The sequence below is a fragment of the Periplaneta americana genome, chromosome 7 (assembly GCF_040183065.1).
Source record: "Periplaneta americana isolate PAMFEO1 chromosome 7, P.americana_PAMFEO1_priV1, whole genome shotgun sequence".
Taxonomy (NCBI): domain Eukaryota; kingdom Metazoa; phylum Arthropoda; class Insecta; order Blattodea; family Blattidae; genus Periplaneta; species Periplaneta americana.
The window spans coordinates 47,207,805-47,230,332 of record NC_091123.1 but is presented as its reverse complement, the minus strand read 5'-3'; the positions used below and the strand labels follow the sequence as shown (position 1 = coordinate 47,230,332).

At 31.6% G+C, this 22,528-nt stretch overlaps 1 protein-coding gene across 4 annotated transcripts in view; it reads right to left on the bottom strand.

Moving 5' to 3' along the window:
• Syt1 (Synaptotagmin 1) overlaps nucleotides 1–22,528 on the bottom strand; it is a 531,278-nt gene that overhangs the window by 42,129 nt on the left and 466,621 nt on the right. For all 4 annotated transcript variants that reach the window (XM_069830674.1, XM_069830670.1, XM_069830673.1 and 1 more), the window contains exons 8-10: nucleotides 14,368–14,469; nucleotides 7,301–7,495; nucleotides 5,328–5,504 (exon numbers count right to left, since the gene is read on the bottom strand). In XM_069830674.1, coding sequence (XP_069686775.1) covers nucleotides 5,328–5,504; nucleotides 7,301–7,495; nucleotides 14,368–14,469 — 474 coding nt within the window. The remainder of the gene's footprint in view (nucleotides 1–5,327; nucleotides 5,505–7,300; nucleotides 7,496–14,367; nucleotides 14,470–22,528) is intronic.

Here is a 22,528-nt window from a genome sequence, read left to right as displayed (position 1 = left end):
TACTTCCTAAAAGACTGCACATGCATGTCTCGAACAAAAAAATTCATCATACTGTATAAACAATCATTGACGGCAAAATCAAATGTATAGAATAATGATTTTCACATTAAGCAAAAATAAGGGAGAAAAATGGTGGAAGAGAAGAAAAACACGGAAGCTGGAAGACTGTTAAAAATTTGGGACAAATACGGGAGATTCCGGGAAATACACGAGAGTTGGCAAGCCTTGCAACAAACGACCTGCTAATAAAAAATAATGTGGAAATGACTGCGAAACCAATCAACGATGTTCTTTAAATAAATAATTTTTAAAAATTTCCCTATTTACTGGTAGAAGTGTAGTCTAACAATAAGCTGAAGGACTATTTTGAAAAATAATCATGTTTTAAATTTAAGATATATAATGTTGACAAATGAATGAAGTCCTATGTAGTAAAAATGTAATTCATAATAAATAAGAAAATATATATTTAATATACGAAACGGTAGTGTAATTGCTATCATTTCCACATTTCATTCGGGAGGTCCTGAGTTCGATCCCAGAGGTAAGCTATCCTGACTTGAGTTTTTCGTGGTTTCCCTAGTTCCTACAGGCGAATGCTGAGTTAGCACCAATTTCATGGATCACGACCTGACTCCTTCCCAATCCCTTATTACCCCCTGCGTCATCACTTCTCATCTATCAACCTATCTTGTTCCTGCAACAGGCCTTCCACCTGTCTGATGGAGTAGAGTACTTGTCTAAACTGTGCCCGATGGATACAATGGTGAACTATAGTCATGAGTGGTCAATATAACATGGAAATTTACCTGATGAAACAAAAATTATTACATTTTCTGGTAAAGAACCAATTCGAAGTAAAATATATGTAGAAAACAAAATTCTGAAAAGGGTGAATGAATTCAATTACTTGGTGTACAACCTATCCTTTCAATCTGAAAGAGATATCGCCCAGAAAATCAACAAATACACTAAAATTAAGAGCATAATCAATAATATTTCCAAGTCTGAAATTGTTTACAAATATACTCGTTTACGCCTGTATAATATTCTCGCAAGATCAGTTCTCTCTTATGGAAGTGAGGCATGGGCCTTAAGAACTCATGATATTACAGAATCACAGCATGTGAGATGAGACTCATGAGGATGACTGTGGGATATACTAAAGTTGACCACAAGCAGAATGAGGATATTATGGAGGAACTCAAGACTGAACCAGTAACATCTAGCAATATCAAGAAAACTGAAAAAATCATGTCAACTGAATGAAGAATAACATATTTCCAAAGGCAATTTTAAAGTATCGAGTGAGGGGGAAAAAGATCCATTGGCAAACCTCTAAAGAGATGGACAGAAAAAAACAAGACCATAATACTTTTCAGGAAGATGATTATGAAAATGATATTTTGAACATCTACATAGCATATTTCACAGCTTGGTATACGGTAGTGAATTTACTTTTTGTTTCCTATTTTTACAATCATTTTATTACACAACTAAAGATGCACCGGCTATTTTAATTTGTAGGCTAAATGATGAAAATTGACATTTTACTATGAAAATAAAAGTACCGGTATGTTACTGTTAACGTGGTAACTTTCCTTGTGTAGTAAGTGATGAAAATTTACATTTTACTATGAAAATAAAAGTATGTTTTCACATTACTGATAACATGATAACCTTCCTTGTGTAGTAAGTGATGACAATTGACATTTTACTATGAAAATAAAAGTATGTTTGCACATTACTGTTCACATGATAACGTTTCTTGTGTAGTAACTGATGAAAATTGACATTTTACTAAGAAAATAAAAGCATGTTTTCACATACTGATAACGTGATAACCTTCCTTATGTAGAAAGTGATGAAAATTTACATTTTACTATGAAAATAAAAGTACCGGTATGTTTTCACATTACTGTTAACGTGATAACCTTCGTTGTGTAATGAGTGATGAAAATTGACATTTTACTAAGAAAATAAAAGTATGTTTTCACATACTGATATCGTGATTACCTTCCTTGTGTAGAAAGTGATGAAAATTTACATTTTACTATCAAAATAAAAGTATGTTTTCACATACTGATAACGTGATAACCTTCCTTGTGTAGAAAGTGATGAAAATTGACATTTTACTAAGAAAATAAAAGTATGTTTTCACATACTGATAACGTGATAACCTTCCTTGTGTAGAAAGTGATGAAAATTTACATTTTACTATAAAAATAAAAGTATGTTTTCACATACTGATAACGTGATAACCTTCCTTGTGTAGAAAGTGATGAAAATTTACATTTTACTATGAAAATAAAAGTATGTTTTCACATACTGATAACGTGACAACCTTCCTTGTGTAGAAAGTGATGAAAATTGACATTTTACTAAGAAAATAAAAGTATGTTTTCACATACTGATAACGTGATAACCTTCCTTGTGTAGAAAGTGATGAAAATTTACATTTTACTATGAAAATAAAAGTATGTTTTCACATACTGATAACGTGATAACCTTCCTTGTGTAGAAAGTGATGAAAATTTACATTTTACAATGAAAATAAAAGTACCGGTATGTTTTCACATTACTGTTAACGTGATAACCTTCCTTGTGTAATGAGTGATGAAAATTGACATTTTACTAAGAAAATAAAAGTATGTTTTCACATACTGATAACGTGATAACCTTCCTTGTGTAGAAAGTGATGACAATTGACATTTTACTATGAAAATAGAAGTATGTTTTCACATTACTGTTAACGTGATAACCTTCCTTGTGTAGTAAGTGATGAAAATTGACATTTTACTATGAAAATAGAAGTATGTTTTCACATTACTGTTCACGTGATAATGTTCCTTGTGTATTAAGTGGTGAAAATTGACATTTTACTATGAAAATAAAAATATGTTTTCACATCAGTGATAACGTTCCTTGTGTAGTAAGTGATGAAAATTGACATTTTAATATGAAAATAAAAGTATGTTTTCACATTACTGATAACCTTCCTTGTGTAATGAGTAAAATGTGAAATTTAATAGTAAGTGATGAAAATTGACATTTTACTATGAAAATAAATGTATATTTTCACATTACTGATAACCTTCCTTGTGTAGTGTCTAAAAGTGGAATTTTTTTTGCCTTCAAAGTCATCAGCAAATAAGATTCTTTGTGATCATTCTATGCTTTCGTATACAGTTATTCTCGAGTTTTGGGGCCAATGTGAAAGCAGTCTTTGAATGATTGATACGTGACTTGTGCAAAATTCTAACGAAGTGTTGTCCTCCAGAGATGTTTATTGTCTCAGTTAAAATATTGTTACACAAACAGGATTGTCAGCATAATGAAAAACTTCGTGAAATGAAAAACAGCTGGCCAGTAATTTTACCCGAGCCAGGGTTCTTTTATATGACGTGAATGTATGACATGTAATCTTTAACTTCACTTCCTTTTTAAGGAAATTATTCGTTTTTTAGTGCCTGTCTGTTGGGTTTAAGTTCGCGAATTTCGCATCCAGTGACATATTTGATCACCATGGAGAACTTGAATGATTTTGTTAGTAAGTATATTTAATAGCACTATGTATCATTTCTGATAAGATAATTTATTAGTCAGGAAAAACAATGTTTGTTATGGCATTCCTCAAATACAAGAGCTTTAAAGGATGAGTAATTTTTCGGAAATTATAGCCTACATAGAAATATAAATGGGCAGTGAACCAGTTTTCTGGAACAACCTTAAAACTACAGTTTTACTCTCTTTTTTTCTCTCTTAAATTGCTTATGTGCAGAATTATTATTAATATATGAATCTATTTATCTCAAAATCTAACAGATTATTAGATCAGTTCGTTTCTTCATTTTCGAAGTTGCAAATATATAGAAACCAGAAATAATAGAAGTCATATTAAAAAATAAACATATTATGTTTATAGAAATTATATCCTTCATACAAGCTGGCTGCGGACTGGAAGGTCCGGGGTTCGATTCCAGGTGGTGACAGGATTTTTTCTCGTTGCCAAACTTTCAGAACGGCCCCGAGGTTCACTCAACCTCCTATAAAATTGAGTACCGGGTCTTTCCCAGGGGTAAAAGGCGGCCAGAGCGTGGTGCCGACCACACCACCTCATTCTAGTGCCGAGGTCATGGAAAGCATGGGGCTCTACCTCCGTGCCCCCCAAGTGCCTTCATGGCATGTTACGGGGATACCTTTACCTTTTTATCCTTCATACAAATATTTCTTTAAACTTTCTAATTTCATAAATAGGCTATATCACTATAACCTTTGTAATAGGATAAACTATTGAAACTTTGCATTTTAAATTCAGAAATCGATTAGGTTTTAAAAACATTTTCCAAGAGACTATCAATAATAAAACTATAGTGCTTTCTCAAGTTGTTCCAAAATTTTGGAGGTAGAATAAGTTTAAAATTATCTGTCGAATTTTTATGGTATTAATTTAATATTAGTTGTACAATTGCCAGTACCCCTTCTAGTACTGTATTGTTTAAATTTACCAGTATAGAGACTACCAGTAGAGGTACCTTAAATACACAATGTTTATACAACTTTTAATCTAATTGAATTCCAAGTTAACAATATAGTTCGTAAGATTATAAAAACCATTTGAAATACTTTTAGGTACAAAATGTGTATATAATCTTGTGTGAAGTAAGAGAGAATCTTTTGAAAACTAACTTTAGATAAAAATAACACATCGTGTATTTCATATGATGAATGCGAGAATGAATAATGTATACATCATCTTTGAGTAAATGTAAATAATTGTTATAATATGAAACGTTTAATTTACTTTATCATGTATTGTTACACCTTATATGCAGTTTATGAAGCACGTAGATGATAATACTGTATGTCCTAGAAGCTATATTTATAGGGGTTTTGTATGATTGATATATTAGTTACTTTCAATGTAATAAGAGAAATAGATGATTTACAGATGATCAAACATATACGAATATTAAATAAAACAACTAACAAGTTGAAAGATGTATTGATGAATCAAAAGTGTTTGTTTATAAGCAAATATATGTAAACTCTTGTTAATTTCCGATACTGTTATCTTAAAAAATATAAGTATATTGTTTTTATAATTTTTACTTTGTCATCTTTCAACTTGCCAATTTATTTAGTCTTATACTGACTGAAACTATGTAATTACAATTTTTGTGTATAACTTGTAAATAATATTTTCTTTTATGATAAGAATTCTTACCTTACCCCTGGGGTAGATGCCTAAAATTGACCAAGACATACATGCAAACCAGTTTTATGTAATTAACATTTGTACTTATTAGTTGAAAATCATTTCCTACCTGTCCGCCTTCACCCTCTACACTCTGCAGTTCACGCCAGTCCTCGATAGTCTGTGCTAAGTCGACTTGGCACAGGGGTAACTTCACCTCACCGATTTGATCATGCTTTGAAAATCGATCAAAGTCAAAGATGGCAAACACAAGTGTTTTGTTCATGGCATCTGCATAAGGGACATTCTGTAAAAGCAATCAATAGTTTGGAAACTAAATTATTTATTAACACTAAATTATGTAGGCTAATTTAGAGTTAGAAATTTACTAGGTTATGAACAACTTAAAAAAAATCACCATTAACCTGTCCACTTTTCTTCTCGCAAACATTCAATTTTTGTTTAACTTACATTATTTTGGAGATTTAGAGTTAGAAATTTACTAGGTTATGAACAACTTAAAAAAAAATCACCATTAACCTGTCTACTTTTCTTCTCGAAAACATTCAATTTTTGTTTAACTTACATTATTTTGGAGATTTCGAAACTTTTTTTCATAGCAAGAAATTTAAACATAGCGTAAATAATTTAAAAAACATTTTTGTTGGTACCAGTATTATACAAAAATTAACTACAATGTAAATTCTCGTTCTGCAGTGTCTTCTAGAATAATAAGTATCTATTATATAAATTATGTGTAATTAATTTTATAGATTTACAAAATCATTCGATATAATATTATTTTGTTCTAATGTTTGAACTTGCAAATATTTTCTTTAATGACTGTTTTATTTAGAATTGTAGAGTTACTAGTGCCACCATTAAAAATTCAAATAAAAATTAAGTACCGGTAATATTAAAAATAAAGGTATTAAGAAAATTACTTTAATACATTAAAATGATTTAAAAACAGCAGTAAACAAAACAAATTTTCCTTCTTGTTTATTTAAAAATACACTATGCAAGACACTACTCTATACAAAGTGAACCATAAATAATGTCATTAATTTCAGGGGGTTATTCTTTGAGATATTTCAAACAAAAAGTTTAACACAATTTTCCTCGTTTTTGCTTCTTTTTAGAGATAAAAATAGTTTTAAATGAAATAATTCATAGTGTGTTTTGTGAAAGTTATTCATTTGATTCCCAATATGCTCAATCAATTTAAGAGAGCAGTGTATTATGACCAAAATGATTGAAAGAATTTTAGTTTTGCTCTATAAATGTGCAGAAATTTGATCTGAATAAATGTAACTTTCGTTCTACAAAGAAATTTTACAATGTTACATTTATTCGGAACAAATTTCTGCATATTTAAAGGACAAAACTAAAATTCTTTCAATAATTCATTTCGGAATATGTATTATATGACTTTCTCGTGTTAAATTCTATCGTATCTGGTTTACATGTTTCGACCTGTTATTGGTCTTAATCAGAACAGTTCTGAAGAAGACCAATAACAGGTCGAAACTTGTAAGCCAGATACGATACGATGACACAATAATGTCATATAATAAATATTCCGAAGTGATACAGTGTTAAACGTTGTGTAATCAAGATGTATAATCATTTATTATCATAATACCCTACTCTCTTAAATCGAATGAGCATATTGGGAATTAAATCAATGGCTTTCACAAAACACGTTATGAAGTGTTTCAATATAAAACCATTTTTATCTCGAAAGGGAAGCAAAAACGAACAGAATTGTATTAAACTTTTTCGTCTGAAATATCTCAAAGAATAACCCCCTGAAATAAAAGACATGACTTATGGTTAACTCTGCATATTTGTCTTCTAGAATCTACAAGTTCTTATTCTTGCACCGAAAAATTCATATATTATTCGTTCTCTTAAATATAGATATTTCTGAATATTTATCGTTTAGTATTAAGAGTGTCATATTGATTATTACAAATACTGTCGCTTATTCATATTTATAATCTGTGTGTATTTCCATTAAATAATTAAATTGAAACAAATGTTCACTTGACTGATATCTAATAAAAATAACCAGAAAATATATATTATTTATTTAATAACCTTGAAAGTGAAGGTTTCATTGAAGACAGGGCTCAGCGTTTTTCGATGGACTTTAGTCTCAAATTTCTTCTTCTTGTCGGGAAGCAGATAGACCTTTACGTATGGATCAGATGTGCCACCCATGTCAAGAGCAGGCAGATCTTCAGCTTGGATAACTGTGACAGCTAAACTGTTTGCATTGAAGTCATACTCCAGCTATAAAAGAAAACACACATTCACAAATTTCTTAAATAAGTTTATTAAAAAAACCAGTGCTCGAGCACCACAATTTATAAATAGAAAATTTCACAAAATTTTACACATGCAAATAATGTATTTTATAAATGTAAAAACATAAACAAAAGTTTGAAACATCTGTTTCAGTTTCAGTTTTTCTATATATTTTTAGAGAAATAATCTCAAGACTATGAACACTTTCAATTCATTGTATGTTTTCAATTTAGCTTTAATTTCTAAATGTGGGTAACGAATTTATGCAAACTGTCAGAGATTGCGTTACGTCTGAAGTAACTGCAAGTAGCACAATGGATAGCACTTCCTATTAACTACTGGATGTTCAGTTCAAAGTGTGTCATGGCTCGCTGTATGCCGTCACGTGGCTAGTCGATGAGCCTAGAGAATTCAATCTTCCTACACTTCCGCAGAGGTGTATTACATATCTGCAAGAGAAGTTGCCTAGCAAGTACGGCGTTCATTCAGAAGAGTACTTACCGATGCGTACGGTAACGCCGGTAGTGGCAGGAATGTGAACTGTTTCGAAACATGTACTGAGGTGAGTTTTTTCTTACTGTCGGGATATGGGGAGAGGGTTATGTATTTGTTGACATTAACTTCGACGGTCAACATGGACATGGAGCATTTGATTTGTGGAATGTTACCATACGCAACCGATGATAACAAATACCCTGCGTACGACTTTAGCGTGCAAAACACAGTTCGAAAGAAGTTATGGTAGCACACAGAACGTACAGACCGCCATCTGTTGCTACGACGTTCAAGTTATACCGTACACGTTCTCAAGTTCAGATTGAACGCCTTGATTAATAGGCAACTTCTCTGACACCAAAGATGAAACTCGCTTCAAATCGCTGACTCATCAACAGTGACGTCATGACACACTTTGAAATGAACACCCAGTACATTTGACAGCAAAGTGGAAGGGAATTTTACTGTAACTACACTGTTGCTTTAGATAATTGAAATACTACATAATATTTTAGTTGAAAGGTTTCTGAAACAAACATTAAGACTTTTTAATTAACGTAGCTGAATAAATTTATTGCTAACAATAATTTATTTTATTTCAAACTATTTAGCAATCATTACTTTTCTCATAAAAATTTAAGAAGTTGAATAATTAACTACAGAATATAAGTGTTTACAGTAATCATTTAATACATTAATATATTTTATGTAAACGTAATTAAAATAAATAATAATGAGATGGCCATAATTATAACTGAATAAGAAATCTTATCTTCCGCAAAAATGTATTCTATGTTTACGAAATTTTCATTTTCAACGCTTATGCAAGATGTTTCACAAATCAATTGCAATAATTCTGGAAAGCTATTTTAAAGGCACTATACAGGGTGATTCACGACTAATGATCCACGCTTTAGGTATCAGTTTTCTAAGTAATTTTAAGCATAAATTATCTTATGAACATGGGTCCAAATTATCAACTGTTAAGAAGTTTCGGCAGATTGAATCCTACGAAAGTAGCAGTAGTTTTCAGCAGAACGAAGAATTATTCACTTAAAATCATAGGCGAAATTATGGGGGGCATGCGACGACACTGCCCCTCCAAACCTGTCTGACATATTTTCTTTTATTAACATTAGAAAATATTTAATTCAAAAGATCTTTTCTGTTTTTGTTTATGATTAAGTTTCTGTGCTTAAATTGACGAATAATTAATGTCTTCAGACCATCTGTCTGGACTATAATATTTATTTTAAAATTTTGAATGTATAAGAATTTCTATACCTCATTTGAGGAATGAAAGCACTGTAATGTTTCTTTTATAACAACCTGTACTCATGTGTTAGAAATCTGCAGATTTTCAGGCAGCTACTTGGAGAAATATGAATAACATACTGCACAACAATGCAGAAAAAAGAAAAATGATCCCAGTATAATGTGTAAACTTAAAGACGAGATTAAATAAAATAATTAGAGTTTACATTTCATATTACATCTTCATGAAAGCTTAATATAAAAAGAAGTTTCTGTTAGCACTGTTACATAGTTTTAGTGATGTATATATGTTTCTGTACGGGAGAGAAAATGAGGGAGATTGTTTTAAATTATGCCTTATTATAATTTGTAGTAGATCTACAGTTCAATCCCTACACAATTCGGTCCGAAACATCGCGGATATGGATGTAACACTGTAAGAAACATGACCCTCGAAAATACCTTTGTTAAATTATCATATTCTGATATACCTACTGTACTGTACCACGGTCAAGCTATAACGGGGGGAGGAGGTAAATGATGTCCCCCATTACCCCATTATATGGGGATTCTATGGTTTTGCTTCCTCCCCCCCGTTTATGGTTAAAATGCACAAACATATTATTTAAAAATACTGTATTAATCATAAAATAAACATTCCTCAGTTTGGAAGCAAATTTTCAAATATCCTTCCTTCCACTTCAATGCACTTAGCCGCACCAATGTGAATGGCGCACGAGTAGCATTCCGCACTTTGGGGACTACTGTCCTTGATAAGAGCAGCTGATAATCAATAGATCTATCATCCTCTTCTCCCCCATACTTCACGTCAAGGCGCAACCCTCCGTTTAGTTTACATTGCAATGTTTCTCTTACCAGTACGATGCAACTCCAAAGCCTCATTCACAGTATGACGTTTGGATTTTTACGAATAAGTTTCAAACTAATGATAATAATTGGAGACATGTTCATATGACTTTTAAGCTCAAAATGGCCTATAGAACTGAATCCTAAAGCGTGGGTCATTAGTTATGAATTACTCTGTAAAATACTCTAAAACGTAACGTGTGTATATTTGAAAACACAACACTCCTACATAAGAATTTAAACATTGCTATTAGAAGAATAATAAGATACTTGTATCTTACGTAGTGTAATCCGTAATTGGTCATGTGCATTAAATTAGAAGGTCTTGTAAGAAAATAAGTACATACTGTATGTACTGAATATTGCCAACCACAACTCTCTTTGATGGCATTAATCTTTAAATAACGAATTACAGTAGAAACCCGCTAGTTCAAACTAATTGGGATCTGGGCTCCTTGGGATTATCGAAATTTCTGATTAAGCGGGGACTTTCCCCTCCCCATCTTTACTGTTCAAAGGTTCGTCAAGATTACCTCCTCTTCGTTAGAATCAGATAATAATAATAATAATAATAATAATAATAATAATAATAATAATAATAATTACACAAAATTTAAAATATCAATAATTTAAATTGTAAACAATTTTAATAATGCTTACGCCACTCTCATCAAAATCCTATCATCATCATCATCATCATCATCATCATCATCATCATCATCATCATCATCATCATCATCATCATCATCATCAGAATCTCGGTTTTCTCATTTTCTACACAGAATACCTTGTTTTATGTTGATTACGTCAATATAAACTACTTTCGTATTAGAAGAACTGACAAAAATGATCGACAATTAAATTGTAGCGATATTAAACCATAAACAAATGAAGTATTGCACTAAAATAAATAGGCCACCGACGTAGCTCAGTCGGTTAAGGCGCTTGCCTGCCGATCCGGAGTTGCGTTCGGGCTCGGGTTCGATTCCCGCTTGGGCTGATTACCTGGTTGGGTTTTTTCCGAGGTTTTCCCCAACCATAAGGCAAATGTCAGGTAATCTATGGCGAATCCTCGGCCTCAACTCGCTATCACCAATCCCATCGACGCAAAATAACCTCGTAGTTGATACAGCTCGTTAAATAAATGAATAAATAAATAAATGGATGAATGAATGAATGAAAGAATAAATGAACGAAAGAATAAATAAATGAATAAATAAATAAATAAATAAATAAATAAATAAATAAATAAATAAATAAATAAATAAATAAATAAATAAATAAATAAATAAATAAATAAATAAATAAATAAATAAATAAATAAATAAATAAATAAATAAATCCTTTGAGATGGATAAAAGTTACAGGGAGTCGTTTAAAAATGTTCTCGATGATGTCACAATTCACACAACAATAGTGGAAAAATATTTTGTATTCATAAAAATATTTCTTTCTATTTACAAGGTTTGACGTGCCTCAGCTTTTTGTCAAAAATTCCCTCATTCAATTTTAATTGCTATTATACTTTTGAAAATCCATGTAGGCCTATGTGTTTCTTTGCAACACCCATATATTATATCAGTTGGCCTCTTTGCGCCGGGAGCTGTTGAATCAGATGTTCCTTCATGCTTACTGGTATAAACGGTTGCTGAATTCAAAGGCGTAATGAGGTTGAGATTGAGGAGCATCTCGGTAACAATACAAGCGTTTGACTTGAATGTCCTTCTAGTGATTGAAATTTGAAATACCGGCACAAGAGTTATGAACCCGCCCGATACAGTTACGGCAGCAGAGAAGCTTAACTTTGTGATGAAATGACGAGCGCTGTTGTTCCCGTTACAAACGAGAAATATACTGCCATAATTTGTAACGGAATAACGTGGTATTTTGAAAATTAAACTACTATACACAGATAATTGTTTTCAGTTCCTTTTATTAACTTATTGTCTCCGAATGAGCGACGATCACGTTGATATAAATACACTGCCCCTTGAACGTAGATAACCCTTTGTGCTGTCCTGTTTCAATGCTTTTCGATATTTGCAGAGACCGGAATTTTGGCAGAATGCTTTTTTAAATGTGTTAAATCTATCTTCATTTTGAAAGTAAATCTGTACGAATTGTACCTTTGTGATTGAAAGATCACAGTTTTATGTTGCCCTTTTCTGTCTTTTTAAATATAAACGCCTAATTTACAAAATAAATGTTTTTTTGCCTTTATTTGATTATTTATCTATTATTAATTTGTTATTAAAATTGTCTACAGGTATATTTTAATTTATTTCTATAACCGCTACAATGAAAGTGACTTCACCAAAAGTATATTATTGTCTTTCAGTCAGTTCATATTGTCTTTGCAACAATGAGTGCTGCCGTGCAAAAATGTATAACAGTAAGCGTTTTATAGTCGCGATGCAGTTATTCCCGGCGTGACTCCTCCTCTTTGCTTACGCCTTAGGAAGTGAAGGCTCTATAAAGTCTAGGTACGTAGTATCGTTCGCCATTTTTGTTCTTTCGTTGCCGAGCTACCAGACAAGAAATCTATTTTCCGCACCGTTAAACATTATCATGTCGTAGCTCCTATGATAATAAATCAAACGCACTGTAATTGAGTGGCAAATAATGTCCTCTTGTGCTTTCTGCGAACGCCAACGAAAGAGCCAAAATGGCGGGCTATTATATTAAGTATTCATCGAGCCTTATGAAGTGCATAACGTCATCAGGAGTGAATCACAAGATGCACACTTTAAATGTAGCCGACCTGCAACGTGATTGGCTGCCGGAAATAACAGCGATGAGACTATAATAATTATCGCTTATGTTTATTTGACAAGGCAACAATGAGTGCGGGTCTAACGTTATTTTTAACGGTTATTTTTCTTTCAGTTTTCATTGCAACGTTGTTGTAGCTAGCTATAGTCCCGTCGCTCTAATTTCCGGCAGCCAATCGCGTTGCAGGTCGGCTACATTTAAACGTGTGCGTCTTGTGATTCGCTGAGGAAGACGTTATTCATATCTTAAGGCTCGATAAATACTTAATATAATCGCCCGCCATTTTGGCTCTTTCGTTGGCGTTCGCAGAAAGCACACGAAGACGTTATTTTCCGCTCAATTATTTGCTGAATTACAGTGCGTTTGATTTATTATCATAGAAGCTACGACATGATAATGTTTAACGGTGTGGCAAATACTGGGTGTTCAGTTCAAAATGTGTCATGGCTCGCTATATGTCGTCATATGGCTAGCCGATGAGCCTAGAGAATTCAATCTTCCTACACTTCCGCAGAGGCGTATTACCTGTGTGCTAGAGAAGTTGCCTAGCAAGTACGGCGTTGATTCATAAGAGAACTTACCGATACGTACGGTAACGCCGGTAGTGGCAGGAATGTGAATTGTTTGGAAACACGTACTGAGGTGAGTTTTTTTCTTACTGTCGGGATATGGGGAGAGGGTTAAGACGATTACTTACGTACAGTATTTGTTGACATTAACTTGGACGGTCAACATGGACACGGAGCATTTGATTTGTGTCGTGGAATGTTGCCGTACGCAACCGATGATAACAAATAGCCTACGTACGACTTGCCCGAGCAAAGCACAGTTCGAAAGAGGTTATGGTAGCACACAGACCGTACAGACCGCCATCTGTTGCTACGACGTTCAAGTTATACCGTACACGTTCTCAAGTTCAGATTGAACGCCTTGATTAATAGGCAACTTCTCTGACATAAAAGCTGAAACTCGCTTCAAATCGCTGACTCACAACAGTGACGTCATGACACACTTTGAAATGAACACCCAGTAGATTCCTCGTATGGTAGCTCGGCAACGAAAGAACAAAAATGGCGAACGATACTACCTACCTAGACTTTATAGAGCCTTTACTTCCTAAGACGTAAGCAAAGAGGAGGAGTCACGCCGGGAATAACAGCGTCGCGACTATAAATATTTCATTGCCAACATGCTATGACAACAGAAGGGGAGGAGGGGTACAATGGAGTAATTTTACCTATTGAACTGAATTACTGCGTACACATTTTGTAAAACATCCTGCATAAAATAGTTGCTTGGTCGCCGAAGTTTGAATAATGTAAGAGTTGAAGATATTGACTAAATTATATTTATTCTGAAATAAGTTGGGAATTGTTTGTTATCCTTTATTCCCACGTTATAGTACCTTACCAGACTTGTTTCCATTTATTTTGATACAGGACTGCAAACCCATGAACTATTCCACTGACCTTGTACTGAAGTCGTCCTAGTTTGACCTCGCTCTGTTTGCTCTCGGCTTCGTCAGCACCATCTTCTGCATTCTCTGTCAATTCCTCCATATCCGGTTGAACCTGAGTCACGCGTGTTATAACATGAATATGATGATCTTTACATTTTAAAGAATACTATGGCCCTTGCATGCATTCATCCATTACAGTAAATACTGCTTCTTTAACAGAGTTGTACATACCACAATTTAAAGATCTTAACTAAATATTAAGATACCTTATTTTTCTGAAAATTAAAAATACATTTACTGGGCAACCAATGTCATATTAGCTAAATGTTTATTTTAAAAAATCAGGTAACTACTGTTACACCTACGATTTATTAATTACAACTCCAAGAAAATTATATGCTGTATTTTAACAACACTACAAAATTACTAAAAATGACGTTCAAAATACAAGTCCTGGTCAAAATATATTTTGGCCAAATATAGAAACGCATTTTAAAAATGTAAATAAATGCAGACGCATTTATGAAGAATTTGTTTAATTTGTGTTCATTCTTGATGTAAAAAATGAAGAAAAAGAAAGATAGCTTAGAAATAGTATTTATTTTAGAAAGTATTGGGAGGAATTAGAAACAAGATAAATTTACGAGGCATTTATCAATGGTAAAGTAAAATTTACATAATTAAAACCCTTCCGAAAAAGAATAAAAGGGAGAGAGAGAAAGAGAGAGAGAGAGAGAGAGAGAGAGAGACAGACAGACAGACAAACAGACAGAAACAGAAATAATGATAGAGACAGTAGAGCTAGACCAGAGGTAGGAAGTTAGACAGACAGGTGTGTGTGAGTGGGTAGTAGTGGGGTGGATAATTTAGGCAGACAGACAGAAATAAATAAAATCAGATACACAGACAGATAGATACATGGATAGATAAAATAGGCATAGATAGATATAGATACTTCGTTCCATAATGTCTGACAGGCGATGTAAACATTGTCCAGAGAGAGAGAGAACGAGAGGAAGGGAGGGAGGGGGAGAGGAGAGAGATATATAATTGCTATTGAACCAATGGCAGAGGTCTCATTCCACGCTCATGAATGAAAATCATACTTCTACTGTACATCAATATAAGTACTTTTTCTCTTTATCTTCAAAGAAACGTGTTTATGTACAGCTTGCTGATAATACAAATAATAGGACTGCTTTACAAAACACTGGTGATCTATTTGTCACACATAAAGAATACATATTAAACAAACGTGTGTCAGGAAAAGTCAATTTCCATGCTAGAAGTTTTTTATGTATAATCAAACACATTTTTACGGGACTCAGAAATAGTCGCTACTAGCACAAAGAAAGGGTTTGCTTTTTTTTCCTTGGTTGTCATCAACGTTTATCGTGTGTGTAGTAGTCTAATGTATCGACTTCAGCAAAAAAAAAAAAAAAAAAAAAAAAAAAAAAAAAAAAAAAATGTCGAATGTTATTATAAAAGATCCATGCTTTAGATGTCCGTATAACTAAATTTTTTACGCATGCTTCACTACATTTCGTAACATATTTTTTCTTCAGATGAACAGAAATTTTGAATGTCAATGAAAATATTTGACAAAGAATGTCCTCGTATATTATTTTGATCTGCTTGCCGATAATTCTGTGTGTTACCGAAATATCTACGTATTCACAAAAGCATTTTCGGCCTTAATTTTTATAATTTAGATGTGGAACATTATGTTATAAAATATTTCCCCACATTTTATTTACACCTTGCATGTATCTGAATTCAATATCAATTTCAGGCCTTTCTTTTTAAGTTCATTTAAAGGAGAATTAGAAAAAAAAAACATTTTGTGCACAGATATTTCAAACACGCAATTGCTATGGAAAACTTAAACGCTGAATACAAAAATATACATGCACTAGTAGTTCGATTAAATAACAAATAAAAATTGCAGATCATAGAATCAGATGATTGCTTCAATTAGTTTTTGTTTTATTGTTTTGTATTTTATTGTTATTTTATACTATTAGGGACACTGTTTTTTTATTGTTATATGCAGATAACGCTAGTTGCTTATTAGATAATGCTGGTCGCTTATTCACTTAAAATAAGTTACATAACACTCGATAGATGGCTGCTCGCATGCACTTTTCCATGTGCAGCATCTTGCAGAGACATCTTGGACTTGAGTAAGGCTAGAATTAGTATTATATTTCCTCATTATTTGTAACCTCAAAGAAAGACGTATTGGCGTAAAAAAGAGTATAATTTCCCCATATTTAATTCTGAATCAGATGTATTGTTGTAATGTGTTCGTCGATTCTTATGTATGATTCCGTATAACATTGCAAAGAACGTTAGGATATTACGAACAAAATTCTAAAGCTATTCTATTTTTATATTGTCTTTTACAAAAATCGTATGACTATTAGCTTAGAATTATATTACTGCCTTTATTCGGTCACAGATATGAAATGCAAGTTTTGTCATTATACAGAATGTTTAAAAAGTGTAAAATGTTTTTACAGGAGGTAGTATAGGTCGAAATTAGAAACAAAGTTCCTATAAACATGTGTCCGAAAGCAAATATCTGTTGAGATATGGGCCATGCTGTATCTGGCCTACGATCGTCATTGTTTAAAAACACAAAACAATGGTACATGTTTTGAGAGTGGATAACACATTTCAACAGAAGTAAACAGAGAATGTAGTAGTAAAAAAAGGTCCAGGATACTACGGAGTTTTTCCTTTTATTTGTGTTAGTAAGTACGTACAGTATTCAGAGGTGTAGGCTGTCTTTCTGTTTGCACACGACGAGCACCACCCCATTTTCTACGCCTCGTGCGACAGTATTTAAACCTGAGGTTTACTGGACGATGGTTTGGTCGAGGAGGTCCAGTAGCATGGCCTCCCCGATCACCTGAATCAAATTCTTTGGATTTCTGGCTATGGAGATATTTAAAGACAATGGTGTATGCCACACCCATCGAAAACTTACAAACGTTACAGGAGCGTTTATCCAATGCATGTGAGAAAATCCGACAACAGCCAGATGTGGTCGCAAGAGTTCGTGATTCATTGAAACGAAGGGTTGAAGCATGTGTAATAATGCGTGGTAATCACATAGAGCACCTTCTGTACTGTCTACGTAACAGACAGGTGGGTATCGTAGGCCACAATATAGAACGGCCCATATCTCAACAGATATTTGTTTCCGGACAATGTTTATAGGATTTTTTTTTCTAGTTTCGAACAATGCTACCTTTTTTTAATCATCCTTTAAAATTGAAGAGGTGGATTACAAAGTGTCCTAAGTCCATTTTTTAAGATTTTAACTTGCTTCATTCAAGTCTTAATTTATCCTTTTCAAGCCTATATATAACTGTGTAAGTTTATTTAACAGACTCTCCTAAGTTTTGACTTAGTGTCTCCAAAAGGATCTAAGGGCGTCAATTTTATTTTATCAGTTTTTGTCATCTTTCTCATAACTTGTCATTTGGACTTAGGCCAGTTCGGAATTTACCTCTTCAATTATATGTTCCCTTAAAAGAAACAAAAAGTATTAGGCAAATAAGATTCACTAAGAAAAAAACTGTAACTGCAAAAATATTTGGGTCATCGTTATAACGAATTTATTACTAATTTATTAAAAAACTCATATTGAAAGGAAATCGAATTTTTAAATACATTTTAACCAGGAATATATTTTATTAATATTAACACCCACTACAATAAAATAAAAATAAAATAAAATCGAAGGTCGAGAACACTTACAGAATGCCTCACAAAAGATCAGAAAATTGTAGGTGTTGTAACTTACCATAAACATGAAAACAATTCAAATATGAATATGAAAAGGAATAATTTTATCAGTTCTTAAGTTTCTGTGTAAGCATTATAAGACAGAGGTATAAAAGATAGCTTCTGAAAGTGTCTTATTTTGATCAAAATTAAGATGCATAATTATTTTCAGTAGTAGAGCATAAAGATAAAGATTTATAATTTTATTGGTATAATTTATAACTTTGAACTACATCTATATACTCTGTCAATGAATACAATACCTCATATAAATAATTATTTAATCGATTAAAGATACAACTTTTTTGGACTAAGAAATTTAGTTCGAAGTTCGATAAACCTATAATACTTGTGAAACATTGTCTTTAAAATAATATCTTTAGATCTCATCAACTATATTTTAGTCTATTAAAGAAGCACTGTATTTATGAGCCATAGCATTTAATAAAAAGAGATAAAATATTAAATAACTAATTTCAGCAAGGATGATCATTAAATTGTGCACTAACTCTATTTTAATGGTATTTGTTTAACTTCAAGATACTTAAAATTATAACAAAGCTAAAAAGTATCATTACCACCTAGTATTTTCTAAGATCCATGAATTCGATCAGCTTGTCTCACATGATGGTCATAATAGCAGCAACATGCATGGGCAGCTTCCATACTTCCTCTGAATAGCATTTCCGTTAATTGTTTCTATGTATTATAGTGGTAACTACTTGCTTTCTAAAATACAGGAATATGTAGCTTATTTTTCTTTAATGTGAACTCATATTGTTATCTATATTCCGTTCGTTGTTAAAAACTAACACCACAGAATTAAAAAGCTAAGCCACTGAGGCCAAAGATTAAAGACGTTACTAAAATGGAACAGCTATAAAAATATAAAGGTTCAGAATCGTCGAATAAATGTGGAAAATAACCTAAAATCTGTGCATATATAGTACACCCATATGTTATATAAGCTAGATTTTGTTATTTTTAAATTTAATAACAGTTTTTACAGTATACTATTGTCCTATTGTCATTGAGTTCACATTACTGAAAGTGCTTGAAGTAATTTAGCATAGCTATGACTCGCATGCTATTTATGTGAGTAAGGTCAAAGGACACTTTCAATTAGAAAACATGCCAAGCATTGAAGTAGTGAATATAAAGAGAGGTTAGCTGACTTCAAAAATGCTCTTAAATAATCTAAATATAATAATAAAGATAATTTTAATTCAAATTTTCATGTTGAAATTTAAGTTCTTTTAATTTTGATTGGTATTAATAATATAAAGTTAGGTGTGTGCTGGAAAGTAATTATGTTGGTAACCAGTATTGCTCCACCAATTAGGGAACCGCTTCAATTAATTGTTTTTCGCTTATCAGAGAAAGCTATGCATGATTTTCATCTAAAAGTTCTATATTTGCAAGAAACAAACTGTTTCTTTGAAATCGTAGTGGAGGTATTCCCAAGGTAACAAATGTAGTGGTATTTTCCTGGACATAAGAAAATCATTTGATACAGTGAAACATAATATCTTAATATTGAGAAATTAGACTTATTAAGAATCAAAGGTAATGCTTTAAACTTAATAAAATCGTATCTCAACGACAGAATTCAAATAACGAAAATTGACGATTATTCAAGTGAACCTGCAATTATTAATACAGGTGTTCCCCAAGGCACAGTTCTTGGTCCCATTTTATTTTTAATATATATTAATGACTTATTAAAATTGACTTACAACAATACAATGGTGTTCATTATTCTTATGCAGATGATACAGTTTTACTTTTTGGTGGAAAAACCTGGTATGATACATACTCGTATAATACTTCAAATAATGGACTTAGATTAATAAAAATGGTTTGACATAAATTATTTTTCTATCAACGAAAATAAAACCATAATCATTATCTGCAAAATGTAACAAATCTCCTATATCTATTGTTTAATTACATAACTCTGATTGTTGCCTTATATAATGGAACTGTCCTATTATTAAGGAGTCCTCTGAAGTTAAATATTTAGGCAATCGACAATCATTTAAAATGGAACAAACACATTAATTATTACCTTTGTAATAAATTACGTAAAAATATATTATTTTGTTTTATTGAGGAATTACTTTCAATAAGTCTATTACGTACAATATACTTAACTATATTTCAATCGGTAATTATGTATGGAATTACAGGATGGGGTAGCTTATTTAAAACCAATTTTTTATCCAATTTATTTATTACAAAAGAAAATAAATAAAATAAAATAAAATAAACGTATTGATTTTCCATCTCAAAAATTGTTTTTAGGTTTTAATGTTCTTACAATAAGACAAATTTATTATATTGTATTAATAAAATTCATACATAAAAACCGAAATAATTTTGAATTGTATTCTCATAGTTATGAAACAAAAGATATGAATTCTTTAAGGTTATTTGAACCAAAATGCAATACTACTACAGTATTTAATCATTTGGGCACAAGAATATATAACAAATTTATATTTAAATATCATTATCTTATCAATTATTATAGTTATAGTATTGAATTTAAAAAGTTATGTATGGATTTTATAAATAATGAAAAAACTATAAATTTAAATTTATATATTTTTATTGTGTAGTAGACATAAGATAAATTGTATTATATACTTCTAAATTTATATTCAGGAATTCGCCCCTGAGCACGAGTTCTTCTCTTTCCGGGGTGAGCTAAAGTTTTATTTATTTATATTGTTTTATGTTACAATTATTAGCAAAAAATGTATATTATTATATTATAAAAGGTATTTAGATTTCATAATTTCAACAACTAAGTCATATAATCTATTAGTACTCGTATATTAGATTCTAGTTACTGGTTTTTGATTCTAGTTACTGGTTTCTTAAAGTCTAACTACTTAGTTTACAAATTTATAAGAATCCAAGAAATTACACATTCGTTCGTTTATTGCTGACAGATAACATTAAAGAAGTATTTAGATACTGCACATAAAATAGGTTGGCGATAATTAAGTTATTTTCTTATTTTGAGTCATTTAGTTTTTCTTAATTTTTTATGGGTAAGTATATCTAGAGTAACAAAATTATAAATTTATATTTGAAGAGATGAATTCATGAGAACAAATTTCTTTGGATATATTTGACACATAAAGAATATTATTGAAAAAAAAACTCGACATTTTAAAGGTTATAACTTCTTTCGTAATCGGGAGAGAAAGTAGCGAATGAAGAGGAAGGAGATAACAAAAAAGAGAAGAAAATGTAGGGTAATAAAAAAGGAGATGAAAGAGTAGAAGAAAAAAGTGATGAAAAATATGTTGAGACAAATAGAACAAACCTTTACAATCTTTCTCTTCTGTGATGACTTTACAAAATTCTTGTCTGAATTTAAATTACATAAATATATTTACATTCAATTTATTCTTTAATTTTATATGAAATCAAAGTACACTACCATTATTGTTGAACATTTACGAAGTATTGTGAGAACAACAAACAATATACTCTGTTATATTTGTTTTAAACTAATCATAAGATAAACAGAACATATTGTATATAATAAATAAATTTATAGAATATTTCTAAAGGTAACCAGCAGATTTTTTGTTGCACTTCCTTTAAAGGGAATGTAAGATAATTAACGTAAAAGGTAATATATTACCTTGATTTTTGTCGTACGACCATTTCGTCAGCGGTCTCCTTAACGACAGAGAGCAGTACTCCGAAATATCGTATGACAAAATCAAGGTATAAATACCTTTTTACTATGTTAAGAATGAAGTTTGATACTTTCATTTTATTTTATATATAAAAATGCTATAACGCGAATCACAACAAATAAGTGAAGGAAATGTTACAATGAAATAATAAGATGGATTAACGTTTAGAAATCGAGAAGAGTAATACAGCATGTGCAACCACAGTCAATTTCATCATCTGTTTATTGCATAGTTACCATATATAAAATAACCCATAGCTTAAAAATTGATATTCCTGCTTTATTTTTGTTCAGAATTTGTGATTTTTACTAGTCCTTATTAAGCAGAAATGTGTACAAATGTTTAAAGTATAACCTATTCCTTTCGAATCTTTTGTTTGTTTGTCTTGATTTCAAAAGTGGCTATACTTCATTTTTCATACAGAGGGAAACATACACCAAAAGTTTTAAAGCGATCGGTTTAGCAGCCCAATGAATTTTATGCATTACTTATGTATTCCTCTACCGTCTGCCGTTTAAAAATATGGCGGGTAGTTTCTCTCAGTAAGAAAAGTAAAGTATATAAAGTTCTGTATCTGTAAGAGTTTCTAAATATTGAAATGTTTGCTACTAAATACATTTCGTAATATTTTTAAGAATGTTTTAAGTCTTTTGGAAT